Genomic DNA, 15,553 nt, shown 5'->3' on the forward strand with positions numbered 1-15,553 from the left:
CAAGACATTCAATTTTCCTTGGCAATGAAACGCGGTAAAGTTGGACAGAAGTTTTACTGAAATATTGACGGTCTCTGAAATCAGTTTATTCTTTTATTGTAGCTAATATTGCTTTCGATAAGCGTATCAAACGGAATGTTCTGCAAATTAAAGTCCGAGTAAGAGTCAAACCGAGTGGAACGATCGCATCGCGATCGATAATTCGCGCGAATTTGTAACTCGTGCGATAACGAGCAGGTGACTGGGTGAACGGCGGTAGCTCGATCAGCTCGATGCCGATCTTGCGGTAATAAGCGCCGGTCAGTGCGTCACTGCGTCAGTTACGGTGACCAGCGGTGACGCGGTGACGGTGACGGTGACGACGCGACGGTGTGATATATACCACACGCGCGCACCCCGAGAGACCGGTCGAGGCAAAAAAAAGCCATTGACGGAAGAAGGCAGGTAGGAGGGAAATGAGATGCCCGAGCGCGAACGAAAGTAAGTAGGCGGTCCTCCGGCGTTCCGGTTTTCACCTGGGCGTTGTCGCCGTCGGCACCGTCGCGTTTTCACTCTCGCTTTCGACGATGGACGATAACAACGCGGCGAGGTTAGGTAAGTGCGGCGTTCGTATTTATATCCCAAGTCGGGACGCATGTTTCCATACTTTTTGAGATATTTCCTTTTTCCTTGAACGGGCCCTCCCTTAAATTCGGCATACTTGCAGCTGCAGACAGCTACGAAATGGTCAAGGCCCTGTACGACTTCAAGGCCACGTTTGCCAAGACTCTCAGCTTCCGGGAGGGTGAATTTTTTATCCTGCTGCAGCGTAATGTCAAGCAGAAAAACTGGTGGCAAGTTGTAAACAGAGGGGGACGTCTGGGCTACATACCATCCAACTATATTACCTCCGTAAAGGTATGTGAGACTTGTTCCGAAGACATGTAAGAACATTTGTATTGTTAATTGTGATCTCACAGGCGCAGCCCCAGTTCCTGATTGACTTTTTGGAAGACTGTATACTGACTTTGGAGACGGAAATTAAGAAAGACGGCGACTCGGTGCAACCCGACAAACAGGATCTCTTAGCGAAGCTAGTGGAAAGGAAGAAACAAGTCGAATTGAGCAAAAAATCTAAAAGACAAGCGCCTAAACCACCAGAATTAGATTGCGGCATTGTTCCTAAAGAAACACATTCCGTGACTGCTTGCGACAATACAGAAGCGGATGTTAGATCGGCGCCAAGCAATGCTTCTTACGCAACGGCACAGACGACCCTTCGCGGCAATAACACGGATCACGTTGAAACAAATGCGCAATGTCAACGGCCAAACGGGGACGAGCAACGTGTGCAATCGCTTCCTCGTCAGTCGTCTTCGGACATTGTGCAGAAAATCCAGTTACCACCGATTACGGAAGTTCGTAAAAGCTCCTCCCAAGGTAGCATACAAAATGTATCCAGCAGCTCGTCAATTAAAAGCAATTCGCCCGCTAAGACCAGCTCGCCGACTAAGAGCAATTCCTTGCAAGCCATTAATTCGCGAAGCGCTTACCAACTGCTCGATCAAGTACGCAAAAATACTCAACTTAGTCATGAAATGTCAAAAGTAGCAGTCACAGTCGTAGTGTCTAGCCTGCGGCAGTTGCTGCCAGAAACTGTAAGTCATTATCTCGATGCTTTGCTGCATCAGCTACAAACACCATTGACCGTGTCAAAAATGAGTATAGAAGAAACTTACGATGCTAATAGGTTGAAAATTATTTTTACTGAATTGACTTCGTGCAAGGAAGATTCACAGCAAAGAAGTTGGATGCTTTACGAAGATGAATCCATAATCGTGGAATACATCAAAGAATTGACTGAAATATTGGTAGGTATATTTTTGTTTTAAACGGAGCAACTTGTATTGTATCAATATCACATGCTTAGTATTAAATTTGACTTTTAATATTATAGCTTTCAACTCTCTTCAATTAAAATTTTTCCCAAATTTATGTCGGTAAACGCATTTAAAAATGTATGATTGTCTACTTTTCTAGTTTCATGTTATACATTAAATATGCACAATATGATTGTTAATACTAAAAATGTGGTATAAAGATAATTCACTTATAGTTTTACTTATTATTAAATAATTAATATTTGTACATATCTTTTTTTCAGACTAATGCCGATGTAAATGTGTCGAGATATGTTTTAAGGCAAGATCGATACAATGGTGTAACAATATTGGTACAATATTATCAGATGGAGACGAGGTGGACCATTAGACAACTGTTGCTGCAATCATTTGGCGTTATGTGCAGTTTAGATCCAGTGGTTCTAACTATAATGTTAAATAGTATTTTACCAATGGAACTAGCGAGGTATTTAAGACATATTTAATATATAAAGCATACAATATTTAAATAATAACAAAAATTCTTGTTGCAGAGATATGAAGAGTAATCCCAGGAATGTATTAAGATTAAATTATTCTTCGTTACTGCTTACAATGATTTTTTCAATGGGCGAACCCATGCCAGTTACGCATTTAGGTGGATAAAATAGATCGTACATAATATCATTACTAAAAATAGAAAATAAAATATTTATTATTGTTATTTTGTTACAGAACAGCTTGGTACAGACTTTATATCATTCCTACTGGACCTAATAGAAACACCACCTGATACGGATCTAGAAGATCAAATCCCGGACTTGTTCATAAATTTGATATTATCCTACAACTTGCAATTTACAACGTCTGAGAATATTGTTCTAAACGCCTTACGTGAGCGAACTGTAGCTAAAACTTTCACTGAAAAAATCTTATTTCTTTTCAACAGAGAAGGTAAATTTAATGCAATATTATATATGATGCATACACTGCCAAGCAAAAGTTTAAGGCTATTAATTGAAAATTGTCTACTCTAAGAAATGAAATCGAACTTGTGCATTATAATTTAACATATTTTTATTATTTTATTCATTGTTTTATAAGAAAATGAAAAATAATAGAAAATGTTTGAAAGTTCTACAAAAAATATCTTACAAGATGAAAAGAATAATAGATACTTTTTTGTCAAAGTAGCCACCCTTATATTTAATTACTTTTTTTTACTAAGTAATCTAACTACAGATTTATTCATTTTTTCCCGACAGAAGACTTTTACTCATCTAAAATAATTTTAGTTTTGGAAAAAAGGCTTTATGATCGTAATCCATTTTCTTGAAATTAAACAATGCTATGTTAACCACAACTGTGCTAAATATAATGCCTACTTACTTTCACATTAAGAAAAAATATTGAATGAGGCATGAATCAGACTTTAAAGTAGTATTTCTGGAATAATTTTATATGTGGTTTCAAACTTTGGACTCGCAGTGTATGTATTACACATGTCGGAGATGACTGCTTGAACTAATCCTTAATTTACTACAGAGGATCCGGTACGGATATTTGATCATGAGCCACAACCGCCGCACTCTGTGCTGAAACTTTTTGTCGACTTGTTCAGTAATGATGCCATAGCAAGTCTCTTCTACACCAATGATGTGAAAGTTCTTATTGATATTATACTACGACAACTTTTCGATATGTTCCCGGGTGATAAGGTATTACATTACGCTGTGATAAAGAAAACTCATATTGGACCTATTAAAAATGTTTTAGATGTACATCTAATCTATATTTTTAATATGCAAAAACAGCGTAGACAGTATCTGGAGCTTTGCCGCCGTGTTCTACGCACGTCCAATTATAATGAGCATCGCCATCGATCTGGAGACTTATTAAAATGTTTTACAAGGTAAAGTGGCATGCTTTATTACAATTTATTATAAATATTTTCGTATAAAATTTATTTTATTATATGTATATCTTGTATTTTATGCTAGGATATTTTGCGAGGAGACAGCAGAGAGTCACGAAGACCAACAAGTAGTACGCGAAATTAGCAACGAATTTCCACATTTGTTCAGAATGTGACATTTAATTCCCCCGTCTGATCAAGATTTAGACGAAGATGACTTGCAAACTCTTGTTTAAGCGGATCTGAGAATTTGTCAACGGTAAAGAGGAATCAAATTCATGACAAATTTTGTTGATAGCCGTTATGGCTTTCGTATATTTCATCTAGTAAAGGGAAACGCACACAGCTTATGTTAGCTAAAGTAACGATGATATGTTTTACGACTGCCATAAATAATGTATTCATTCTGTTGGTGCTACAAGACGTCACTCTTTGTGTAAGTGAACTATTTAATAGGAAGGATATATAAAATTATTATATATATATACATATATATACGTAACATGAGATATAACAAAGAATTCCTTTTCATTCTTATTACGAGGACCATTGATATCTAAGAGCATTCCAACATTCGCATAGTTAAATGATATAATAATTATGTAATAGTTAATTGATAGTAATATATAAGTAAAATAATTTATACATAGAGATATATATTGAGATAAACTTTAATATATAAACACATACAGCTGATACATACATCTCTGTGTGTATTGTTAAAAGAGATGGAGAAATTATGTAAAAATTATTAGTATTGTTTCTCCATAAAGTGTAGTCTAGTCCACGTCTATATATGTCAGAACACAATATTCTAAGTCATAGGAATTATAAAAAAAATTCTAGCTTATATCTTGTTTTCCAGAGGGATACCAATACTTTCTTTAAATATCGTTATTTTGCGAATGTTTTGATCACGACAAAAAATTTCTAGATAAAAATTCGGACTTATAAGACTTACTAGGTGCCACTGCAATCCCTAAACTTGCTAGTCTATGATTAGTGACTATATTTTTTGAAGCATGTTATTCTACGTTATGTTTGCAACTATCAACATGTCAATTATAAAGTAATCTCAAATTTAATGTGATTGTAATTGAATGTTAAATAAATAAAAAGTTTAGCTCATAACTGTCATCATATGAAACCTTGTTTTTTCTCTTTCATTCCGTTATTAATAATTTTAAATCTATCTATTCAAGTAAACTAAATTTATAATATAAATATGATTATTGGCATTTTTACCAGTATCTTTATTATCTAACTAAAAATTGGTAGAAGCCGTAATCTAAAAACGAAGGATTTAATTATATATTGTATATTCCAAAAGGAAAAAAAATTAGAAAGAAAAAATATATATAAAATAAAAAATCTAGAGGAATAAATATTAAATTATATGACTTGGCTCTCCTCTACAAATAGGCTAATAAACGTTATTAAAAATTATTGTGTTGCGATAGCAGTACAACGCGCTTTGTATATTAGGCCCCCCTCGAAATAGAATGAAAAAAATTGCTCGGGTAGAGATATTTGAAAGAAAATGTTGGTCTCATGTCAGGTCAAGAAGTGGTGTAAATTTTTTGTTCGTATCATCATCTAAACACGGGGAAAGTGTGATATTTCATATTATTAAATAACAGAAGATATGAGACTTTTATCTTAGTTTTATTAACAATAAGTATACTGATTTCTCAATGAAAAAGTTTCCAAGCCTTATGTAAGTGTATGAAAGTAAAATTCATTGTTTCACATAATAAATATGACGCTTGTATAAAAGCTGGAAATAATTCATTCCGACGTAATGCGACGTTTATGGTGGGAATTTACTTCCAAGACTAATCACGAAATGTGGAAAATATCTCTGTGCGAAAAAATTCAATGTGCATTGATTCTTTATAAACACGTGAATGATTAGTTTCAAGATGTGATTGTATGGATTGCATAAGTGTCTTTAGATCCAAAAGCAGTTCACCAATTATTCAGGATAATTATTCACCGGTCATCATCTCCATAAACTCTGAAAAGGAAAAGAAATATATATTTGCAGCAAACGTTCCTTTTGTTTATACGTTACTTTATTTTAAACTGATAAGAAATTTAGACACAATAAATTTTCTTCTTTCGCAAACACATAACAATGTCACTAAACCATATTTCGTTGTAAGAATTCTGAAGATTTTAATTACTTGTAAAAAATACAAATTAGTACTAAAACTAATTCTTTAAATAATCGATAAGTTTTCTAATCGATAAATCTCATTAAAAGAAATTAGTTTTCTCTATAAAATTTTGTTCTATTTCCTTTCGTCGGTGAATAATAAAACAGAAATGAAAAATGGGCCAACTTCCAAGTTGATTTTACCTCTTCAGAGTGAAATCAGACAGCAAAAAAATAGCTTATTACCTAACAGGACGTCCTTTATGTGTTGCCAAAGTTTTATAATTTTTTGAATTTCCGAGTTGAGAGTCTTTTCTTGTAAAATTAAGGATCTAATTTAACATCTAACTTCCTCCTAAATCTTATTAATCCAACTGTTCCTTTAAGGGTTACGCTTTCTAATACAGAGTGGCGCACATAAAACCAGTCCAAAATGCAGTTGCAAAACACTGGAGCCGGTTTTATGTGCGCCACTCTATATTTTGGAACATTACACGCGAAATTCATCGGAAATTGGAACGGGCGTGTGATTTTGATGAATCGCTGCGATTTGTTAGGTACGAATATAAAAATAGGCAGAGTCGCGGGATCAGTGGCATCCTCGATCTGCCAACTCGCCCGGCGTATAAATAAACCGTTTGACTTTCCTCCGTTCAACTTGTGTGGCATACGTTGACACATACTGATTCTCCATAAGAATAAAACGTTGAATTTTTCAGTTCAATATCTTTTCGCGTTTTTACAGGTTTCACAATTGTTTTCTTCGAAAATATTAAAGTCGGTGGTATTAAAAAGAAAATGCCTTCTATGCCTGATAAAAAAGTTATCTTCTTCGATAAAACTGTTCTAAAATTTCTTACGTGTTTTATCTCATGGTTTCGTTTCAAATTACTTTCTCGCAAGTTGCAGTCAACTTACTGGATACCATACACTTGGTTGAGAGAGAAAGAAGAGAACTAAGAACGTACCGTCAAAATCAACTGTACCAGAACCATCAGAGTCGATTTCCTCGATCATCATGTCCAATTCCTCGTTCGTCAATTGATCGTCCAATTCTCTTAAAATTTCACGTAAGCATGTCGTTGGGATGTAGCCGTTACCTGGTGGAGCAAGGTGCGTGTATAGAGAATCACAGGCTCGAAGAATATTTAAGTAGCATATGGGACAAAATTATGATATGACTCGCGTAACATTTTTCAATAAAATTGATGTAATAATACCATCGTTTTCTACCCCAGACAGCACGCATGTCTACAAGACATCGTAGACATCTTTAAAATGTCTTTTAGACGTGTATGTCTAAAAGATGTCTTTATGACGCCTTTATGTCTTTATTGTCTAGAATGCTCGTGAAAATCTAAGAATATTGTTACAGGTGACCCTCGAATGTACTTGAATTGTACAGAGACTCGAATAACACGATAAAAAATTGTAACAATCCTACCTTTTAAAAGTTTTTTCGAATAATCTCTTGGAATCAAATGCCGATTTTATATGGATCTTAAATTACACAGTTTTCAATATAACACGGAACCAATTAATTGTGTTATTTGAGGGTTACTTATATTCTGCTTCATTATTTGTATATCTCTGAGAATCTATTCTGGCACGTAGTACTCATCTCTCTTTCACTTGACACAAATAGTAATTGCAAAATTTATCCGTCCCGCGATATTTATCTCCTCGGTGCCAGCCACATTAAAATACGTACGCTACACACCCTCGATATAATCGTAATTCATGAAAGACGTGTTACGACATCCTTGGCTCACGGCCGCCACGTGAGCTTCCTTCGTTGGGAATCTCCGGCTTATTTTTACGTTCGCGTATAACGAAACCGATGCGAACTTAATGCGCCTGTTTGTACAAACGTATTCTCAGATTTCCTCGTCGCATATGTCACGCTTGTCACGCCAAGTCTCTCCTCGCTGCGAAACTGATCCGTTTTACGAAGTAAAACATCTACCACTATATAAATCGCATTTCCATTTTAGGAACACATAAAAAACTATATATGTATATATAAGAAAGATGAGAAAAGTCGAAGGAAGATAATTTGGATTTGTAAAAAAATAGTCGTTATTATTCAAGTAATTATTAGCCATATCTTATCGAAAAAACTTCATGAATTATCTCGCTAACTAATGAGCTATGTCCGATAAACTGTTCACAAGCCTTATTACGAGATTCGCTATATACCTTCCTTGTCATAGAGCCTGAAGGCTTCCCGTAGCTCCTTTTCCAGCGCCTCCGCGTCTTCCTCAACAATAAATTTCGCCGCCAACGTGACGAATTCGTCAAACTCGAGCCGCCCAGATTCTGCAAGCGGAGTATTATGAGACAGCGCAAAAATATTCAACGAATTCCACAAATAGAATTACCGAGGCGCGTTACGGTAAATTAAATCGCACGAAATTTGACAACAACTCGGTAGAGACGCGACGCGCGTATGCATATCTGTAAACACTTCAGAAATAGAGAGATAAACAAGACATTGTTATGCTTGGTCAGTAATATTCTTTAAATAGGCCTCAAAATCCACCGTACACGTGTCGTAACCGTGTTGATGTCGCGCCGTTGTTAATTAGTACGAAGTACGATTAATGATATTTACTATCGGCGTCGACTTCGTCGATGAGCTCGTCCAAGATCTTCTTGTTGAACGGTTGCCCCATTAGCCGAAGGATATCGGCTACCATGTCAGTGGGAATGCTGCCGGTTTTGCCACTATCGAAGCTATCGAAAGCTTTGCGCAGAACTACAAGAGATCAAATATTTTTTATATAAAAAATGCTCTCGTTATCGCAAATCCCGCGATTCGAAATCTGAAGAAGATCATAGAAGGAATATGTTTATACATATTAGTCTCTCAAAGATAATCTACGAATAATATTCACGAAAATTGCAACGATAACGTTAATCCATAACGTTTGTTATGTTAACAGAGGATAGCAAAAATAAGGAGACTTCTGTCAAATAATTGTCATAGAGCATTCTGTCTGTTTTTTTTTTTAATTTAATATAGTCTTCTTTTAACTATTGGATGTAGCTGGCATCCGATGGCAAAGAGCTGGAAGCAGCTCTTGAAAAGAGAAACGAAAGATTCTCCTCTCCTTTCTAAACGGTTTCTTCTACAGCCAGTTTCGCTAACAATATAAAGTCCTTTCGGTTAAAGACATTAAACGTCGGGGCGATACGGATTTAGACCGTATGTTAACGTACTTCCGGGACGGCTGGCGCTGAGCTTATTTGGCCTGATACGCCATCGGCTCGTGCCGATGGGATGCGCGACATATTATTTATCGTTATTTGTCGAATTTATTCAATTAGGAACCGCGCGATTACACGGCTCACGCCTGCGACTACATATGTCCTCGAGTCTTATGACATTCCCAACGAATCTATTAAATTGCACTTAATTTAACTTGATTTAACTGCACCGATTTAACGCGCGATCCAGATTTTGAGAGTTCTTGACACGTTACCGGTATCGTATTACCGTACGATATCTTTCTACTCCATCTTCCTACGATATCTTCCTTATTTTTAACTCTTAACGCAAAATTATTCGGCGATAAGCCAATTCCGGTGTGGCAATCATGAGAAATATTAATGTATATGTTGTGTGTATTATTATCTAATATGTAACACGTGTATTGGGGGAGAGAGTGGAGTGGAGAGTAGGATATCGCGCTAGGTATATTAGCTCTTTTCCTCCATATATATAAATATAATAAAATTATCTAATATCATTTCATAATTATAATATATTATTAATATTATATATATATATATATATATATATATTATACATACAGTATTCAAAAATATCAAAAGTATTGCATTACTTATGGAAATAAGGAAGTTGTTACTTTAATGAAGAAAGACGTATGTACATAAGTTATCAAATTTTATTTTTTAGTACTGTTATTTTATCCTTTGATAGGAATGCTTTGGAAAAAAACAAGAACCTAATGATTTACTTTCGTTTTACTTAATATGTATAAAGATTTTAGAATGTTGGTTCGATCATCGTTGCCATTTACGTGGTCAATTAATCCCGTTATCAGCGAAGCGTGAAAAAATTACGTCTTCGGGATATTTTTGGTTATACGCTTCGTATCTCGTTCGAGGGCTATATTCGTAACTCACGGGAGTTATAAGTCTCGAATATTCCGCGTATTACTGCGTCTCGATTCAGCGGCGGAAGGCTGCGCGCGATTCCAGGCGTTCGTCTTAAAACCTCCGAGAGCGCGAATGTGCCCGGCGATCGCAAACGGTTGGAAAAACGTACGAGGCCTGTCTCTCCTTCCTCCCGGGGATATACTTCTTCTCCTTCCTCTTTTCTTTCTTCTCCTATCCTCATCGCGTTTTTTCCCTTCTATTTTCATTTCAATTTATATTCGTAGAATCGATCGTCGTCATCGTCGTCAAGCGAGATGCTGCTCTTTCGTTTCGTTCTGCGTAGCTATACATAGCCGCGCTCTCCGCAGCTGCCCCCGATCGGATCAAACTCGGCGAAAGCAATGAAAATTTATCCGTGCTCGATTGCCGTGTTCCGTTTGTAAAGGTATTCTACTTTTAATCCCGAGTAGGAACCACGTTCCCGTCGCGATGTCAAAAATGCTTCTGTATACCAGCATGATGTCTTCTTCATCGCGGATATATCGCAATTGAAATATATGTAAATACATATTTAGCAATTGTAGCCTACGCGTCTCGTCATATTTCAACGGATATCGAAACTGGCCGTATTATTAAATCGCAGAGATTTATCTTTTAACATGGACTTATCGAGAAAACGTTAATAACGATATCGCGATAGAATTCTCAGTGCGTAACTGTACGGTTTTTAATTCTAAACGATATATATGGACGAGCCCGAGTATAGCTTTATGTCTGTTCTTGGCTACTGCGCTCTACCTTTGTTTATTCCCTGGATTTTCTTGGAATATATGAATATCTATTTTTATATTACAGCAATTGGCAACAAAATCAATAGCTCCGATTAATTTCGCAGTCGCTTCGTTGACTGCCTTTGTAAATAGGATATTTGACTTTCGGGACAATTTATATGGAAATTTAAGGGAGATTGTTAGAAATAGTTAAAGAGAGTGTATCTAACAAAACTTGGGTAAAGTCACTTCATATTTTTTGCCATCGCTTATTAATTTATATTGGAATTATTGATACGACTTTATTGATAATTTTGCTAGAAATTAACAATATTTTGAACTGAGATACATACCGGCAATTTGTTCCGGCGGCAGCTCGTCAGCCTGCAAATCGCAAGTTACGATAAAGATGCGAGTTACAATTATCAATAATGATAAAAGATATTTTTCTAGATCTGTCTATGTCAAACATCGAAAATCTTTATCAGGCTTATCAATCAATAACTATTACACACAAATTAGTAAAGATTTTAAGTGAATTTATTTCCATATCGAACATCGAAAATCTTTATCATTCTTCTATTAATTGTAACCATTAGACACAAATTGTTAAAGGTTTTAAGTGAATTTATCGCGTCTAATTAAAAGTTGCTAGTTATTTTTGGAAGAAACATTCGTGCACTGTTAAAATTCATTAAACAAGTTCTATTTTTCAAAGTCTCCGTTAAACCATCGAATTTCTTCAAATTATGAATACAAATTATTTATTCTGTGATTTCAGAATATAATAGAAATATTTTATGCAAGATAGAATTTTCATGCGTGCAATTCCGAACTACATGTGTACTAAACAATTGAAACTCTTCGATAAAATGAAATATAATTCAGATTTATAAAAACTATAGAATTAATATTAACCAAACATTAAGTTTAGTTAATTAAATTTTTTAAATTTATTTTTTATGCAAATATATATAATTAAAAATAGTAAATATCGTAATTAAATTAATTTCTTACATAAATGAATTAAATGATAATATCCACTATTTTTAATGATTTTACAATGACAATGCATTTCATTATTGAAGAATCATTGTTCCATTTATCGAAAAGTCTTAATTACTCTATTCAACTACATCCGTTACAATTAATGAATCAAAATAGACTTTCTCGAACCGCCACTTTAAACGATCCGCCGTAACTTCGTTGCAACATAGCAGCAACGCAGGAAGAATACACTACTCTCGTTTTTTTGCTCAATATTATATTATACGCAAATATATTCGGAGTAATGAAATACATCTTCCTTCGGGAGAAAAAAATGACGGATTTGTTTTAAAGAAGCGGCCGAGTAAACTCGCCGTTTAAGAAACAATCACGTTTTTCCAGAATCTCATTCATCATGGTATCAAGATACATCTCTCTCAGCCGGAAGTGGCCGATCGGTTAGACACATTTTATCTAGGCGCGCTAGAAAATCCGAGCACGATATACACTGTTAATCGCTACTGAATCACGATGCATAAAAAATAAAACAGAATACGGTGCACAAACGAGATTTAGAGACAGATTAGAAAAGAGTGATTTACAATTAAATGCCCAGGTGGCACGTGCAAATAATTTTCGATGATATTAAAAAATATAGAAAGATAGGTAGATAGAAAGGAGAGGTAAAAAAAATAAAAAAATAAATGAGAGAGAGAAAGAGACTCGACGGTTAAAAAATACAACAAATAACTACGTAAGTATAGACAGTAGGAAAACGTGTGTGTTTACCAGGGCGACGACTTACAATATCATCGATAGAACATACCATGGTGGCGGCGCGAAATTCAACTGTTTTTTCTTTTCTCTTTTTTTTTAACTCTACTTAAGACACCGAGGTGTGTATTACTCGACCGGTCTCGACCCGGGTCTTCGCAGGAGCGCGCACGGCGTTAAGTCACGTCCGAAGAGGATTTTTGCGAAACGGAAAACGGCGGGACTCACAAAACCGTGCCCTCTGAAAACTTCTCGTCGCCTCGATTTGACGCACTGCTGCGAGGCGACGCGGCGCCGGGATAATATTCGAATGGGATGATATAGCGGTTGCGTGACCGATCGCGGACCGGCCGCGCCCCGGACCCTGGCTCCAGCCAATCGTCGAGGGCGCGTGTTCGGGTGCCTCTTTAGCGGGATCTCGAGGCTACCTCCGGGAAGGCGCTTGCGCTATTTCTGGGACGCGGTGTGTGTGTGTCAGCGAGACGGTCTCGAGGCGGCGGCGGCTCCTCCTCGTCTCGCGTTCACCCGCGGGATCCGGTGACCGCCGTCGCGCCGCGCCGGCGAGGAGACGCTGACGTATAGCGGCTCCCTGACGGATCAGACCGTGTTGTTCGAATCGAATATTATTTTTAATCCCGGGAACCCCGCGCTCTTCCCGACGTAGACATGAGATTATAAATGACTATAAAAGAGAAAGGAGAGAGGCTGTTGCGAGTGATTAAACTCGGGAAGATTGAGATTTGAAGGAAGAATGGGCGATTAAAAGTTTCAACTTCGAGAAAATGACATTTGATCGAAGATAGGGTAATATATTGATTAAAAAGGGAAATAAGTAATAAGAGGCAAAGATAAAATGGAGATAAAGCCTCGATGGATATGTTCAAGATAATAAATTGCCGTCATAAACCGTTGGTATTTGAGACACAAACGCAGTGCTCTAAACATGTTTTTATTAGATTCTCGCATTCGTGCGATTACAACCGTTCCTGCGCGCGAACGTGGCGTTATACTGCAGCGGTACGAAAATAGAGAATGAAAATCCCGCGGTTGGAGTAAGCGACAGTAAAATGTCGGTGCGTATGGTGCACCGGACGAATCGATGTCGGACTCGCTATTTAGAATCGAGACAAAAGACCTTCGCAACAATAGAAGCGAAAGCGATTCGGACGGCGTGGGGAAACAGCCGCAACGAGTTAAATCCTTCTCGCAAAAAGAATAACGTGATCACGAATTCTTGAAGCCGGAGAATATGCAATCATTTCGCAAACGATATTACTTAATTACGATATTTTACTTCCTTATAACAAAAAAAATTATGCTTTTTAGTCAGTTTCGAGCATTAAAAATTTCGGCTAATGTTCCACTGCAGTTAAACAAAAATGCACCAGAAAATGTATTTCTCGATATGATACGCAGTAAATTTGCTGTGTGTTAAATCCTTCTTGCAAAAGGAATGATCATGCATTAATAACATGAACAATCGTTTTGCGAAGTATTGATTGGAATATTTTACTTGCTTTGAAGAAAAAATAACAAATAAAAATCTGAATATATAATTATAAAGTGCGTTTGCAACCTCAAAAGTCTAGTTCAAAACACAAAAAGTTTAAAACATTTTTGCATATCTATCGTTTCTTACGCTTGGAAACATAAAAGTTAATTTTTTTCACTCCCTTAACATTTACAAGAAAATAACATGTCTCTTATTTCGATTTATACTATAAACATATTCAAAAGTTCATCAAAATCGAGAAAAGAATATATGTTTTATTATATTTTCTTATAAGTCACTTTTGAGCATTAAAGTTAGCATTTGAAGATCAATCGGTTAATATCTTACGATTAAACAAAGAATACATTAACATCAATAGAATACGCGTTTCTGTATCTTTGCGTACGTGTGCCAGACAGATCTTTCCGGACATCTCGACACATAGCGAGGCTGAAGGATGAGACGCAAGGGCACGAATGGACGTTTGCCAGACGCCAAAACCTCTACGCGGACAGTGCTCTGTGCGCGAAAACAATAAACAACCGTCCTATAGCTGAAATAAACCGAAGAACGAGCATTTATCGTCTTTTTTTTTTAGGATATGCTACAAGTCATGACAAATCGAAAGTTACGCGTTATATTCGCGCCAATACACTCAGAGTATTATTCATTTCTCGAGACGAAAACACAATGTTTATTTGCTGCGAAAATGATATGTTGTGCATTTCGATACGTTTAGTCACTTCAGTCATCTAGATCTCACTATTGCATGCGTACGCGACGTTGGCAAACCAGAATCCGCTCTCTTTTGCGGAATTCCAAACGACCTATGTACTTAAACGGTACCTAAACTTGTAGTAAGATTCAAAAGTTTCAAGCCACAGATATAAAAAAAGATTTATTTTTTAGAACAATGAATTAATTTTTCTATCACTAAAAAAATGTTCTAAATTTTTGTTCTTAAAATGATTTAACAATAAGGAGAAAATTATTTCTAAAAATTATTTATTATTTTTCAAAACTGAAGTCCAATTTGCGTGGGAAAAATTTACTAGTGATGAAGAAGTGATCTCCTCACAATCAGTGTTAACCTATTTTAAGAACAAAAATGCACAATATTTTTTTAGTGGTATAGAAAGATTAATTCATCGTTTTAAAAAATTTATAATTTTTTTCTATAATCTTTTTATTTGTTCAACAAGAAATTGATAATTCCATCCATAACGAAATAATATACATGTTACTTGACAAGGCCGAATGATCGATATCGCCCAGTTGTCTATAGACGGATCTACGAGAGCCAAGTGTAATTACATTAAATGTAATTAATTTGAGGAGTATCCATTTAATGGATATTCAGTAGATAGATTGGCAATAGATTCGGTATTACTGATGGAAGTGCTTTCGATTTTATCAGGCGCTCGTTCTTGGACGCGCACTCGTGGTCGAGATATTTGCGCTTCCAACAAGTTA

General features: G+C 36.1%; 2 protein-coding genes across 3 annotated transcripts; one reads left to right on the forward strand and one right to left on the reverse strand.

The window, feature by feature from the left end:
* Positions 1-201: 201 nt before the first annotated feature.
* Positions 202-4,911, forward strand: LOC139767955 (NCK-interacting protein with SH3 domain). Its single transcript, XM_071697723.1, has 9 exons — positions 202-594; positions 707-897; positions 960-1,850; positions 2,144-2,346; positions 2,414-2,517; positions 2,595-2,813; positions 3,405-3,577; positions 3,674-3,771; positions 3,860-4,911. Exons 1-9 carry the CDS (start codon positions 567-569, stop codon positions 3,948-3,950), a joined length of 1,998 nt encoding a protein of 665 aa, XP_071553824.1. The 5' UTR covers positions 202-566; the 3' UTR covers positions 3,951-4,911.
* A 509-nt stretch (positions 4,912-5,420) lies between these two features.
* Positions 5,421-12,971, reverse strand: Tpnci (troponin C type I). 2 transcript variants are annotated; one of them, XM_071697727.1, is made up of 6 exons: positions 12,620-12,971; positions 11,181-11,211; positions 8,547-8,690; positions 8,132-8,251; positions 6,901-7,032; positions 5,421-5,791 (listed from the first exon to the last, which is right to left on the reverse strand). In XM_071697727.1, exons 1-6 carry the CDS (start codon positions 12,641-12,643, stop codon positions 5,763-5,765), a joined length of 480 nt encoding a protein of 159 aa, XP_071553828.1. In that variant the 5' UTR covers positions 12,644-12,971; the 3' UTR covers positions 5,421-5,762. The 2 variants fall into 2 exon arrangements, with proteins under 2 accessions (XP_071553828.1, XP_071553829.1); XM_071697728.1 differs by having other exon boundaries at positions 12,641-12,965.
* Between the last annotated feature and the right edge of the window lie 2,582 nt (positions 12,972-15,553).

The sequence above is a fragment of the Temnothorax nylanderi genome, unplaced genomic scaffold (assembly GCF_030848795.1).
Source record: "Temnothorax nylanderi isolate EJ_2023f unplaced genomic scaffold, tnyl_v1.0 TNYL_tig0013_pilon, whole genome shotgun sequence".
NCBI classification, from domain to species: domain Eukaryota; kingdom Metazoa; phylum Arthropoda; class Insecta; order Hymenoptera; family Formicidae; genus Temnothorax; species Temnothorax nylanderi.

Coding starts and splice junctions, on each gene's coding strand:
- LOC139767955 (XM_071697723.1), top strand. CDS start 567: ATGGACGATAACAACGCGGCGAGGTTAG. Junction 898..959: donor ACTATATTACCTCCGTAAAG/GTATGTGAGACT, acceptor GTGATCTCACAG/GCGCAGCCCCAGTTCCTGAT. Junction 1,851..2,143: donor AAGAATTGACTGAAATATTG/GTAGGTATATTT, acceptor TCTTTTTTTCAG/ACTAATGCCGATGTAAATGT.
- Tpnci (XM_071697727.1), bottom strand. CDS start 12,643: ATGGTATGTTCTATCGATGATATT. Junction 11,212..12,619: donor TATGTTCTATCGATGATATT/GTAAGTCGTCGC, acceptor TGCGATTTGCAG/GCTGACGAGCTGCCGCCGGA. Junction 8,691..11,180: donor GCCGCCGGAACAAATTGCCG/GTATGTATCTCA, acceptor GATCTCTTGTAG/TTCTGCGCAAAGCTTTCGAT.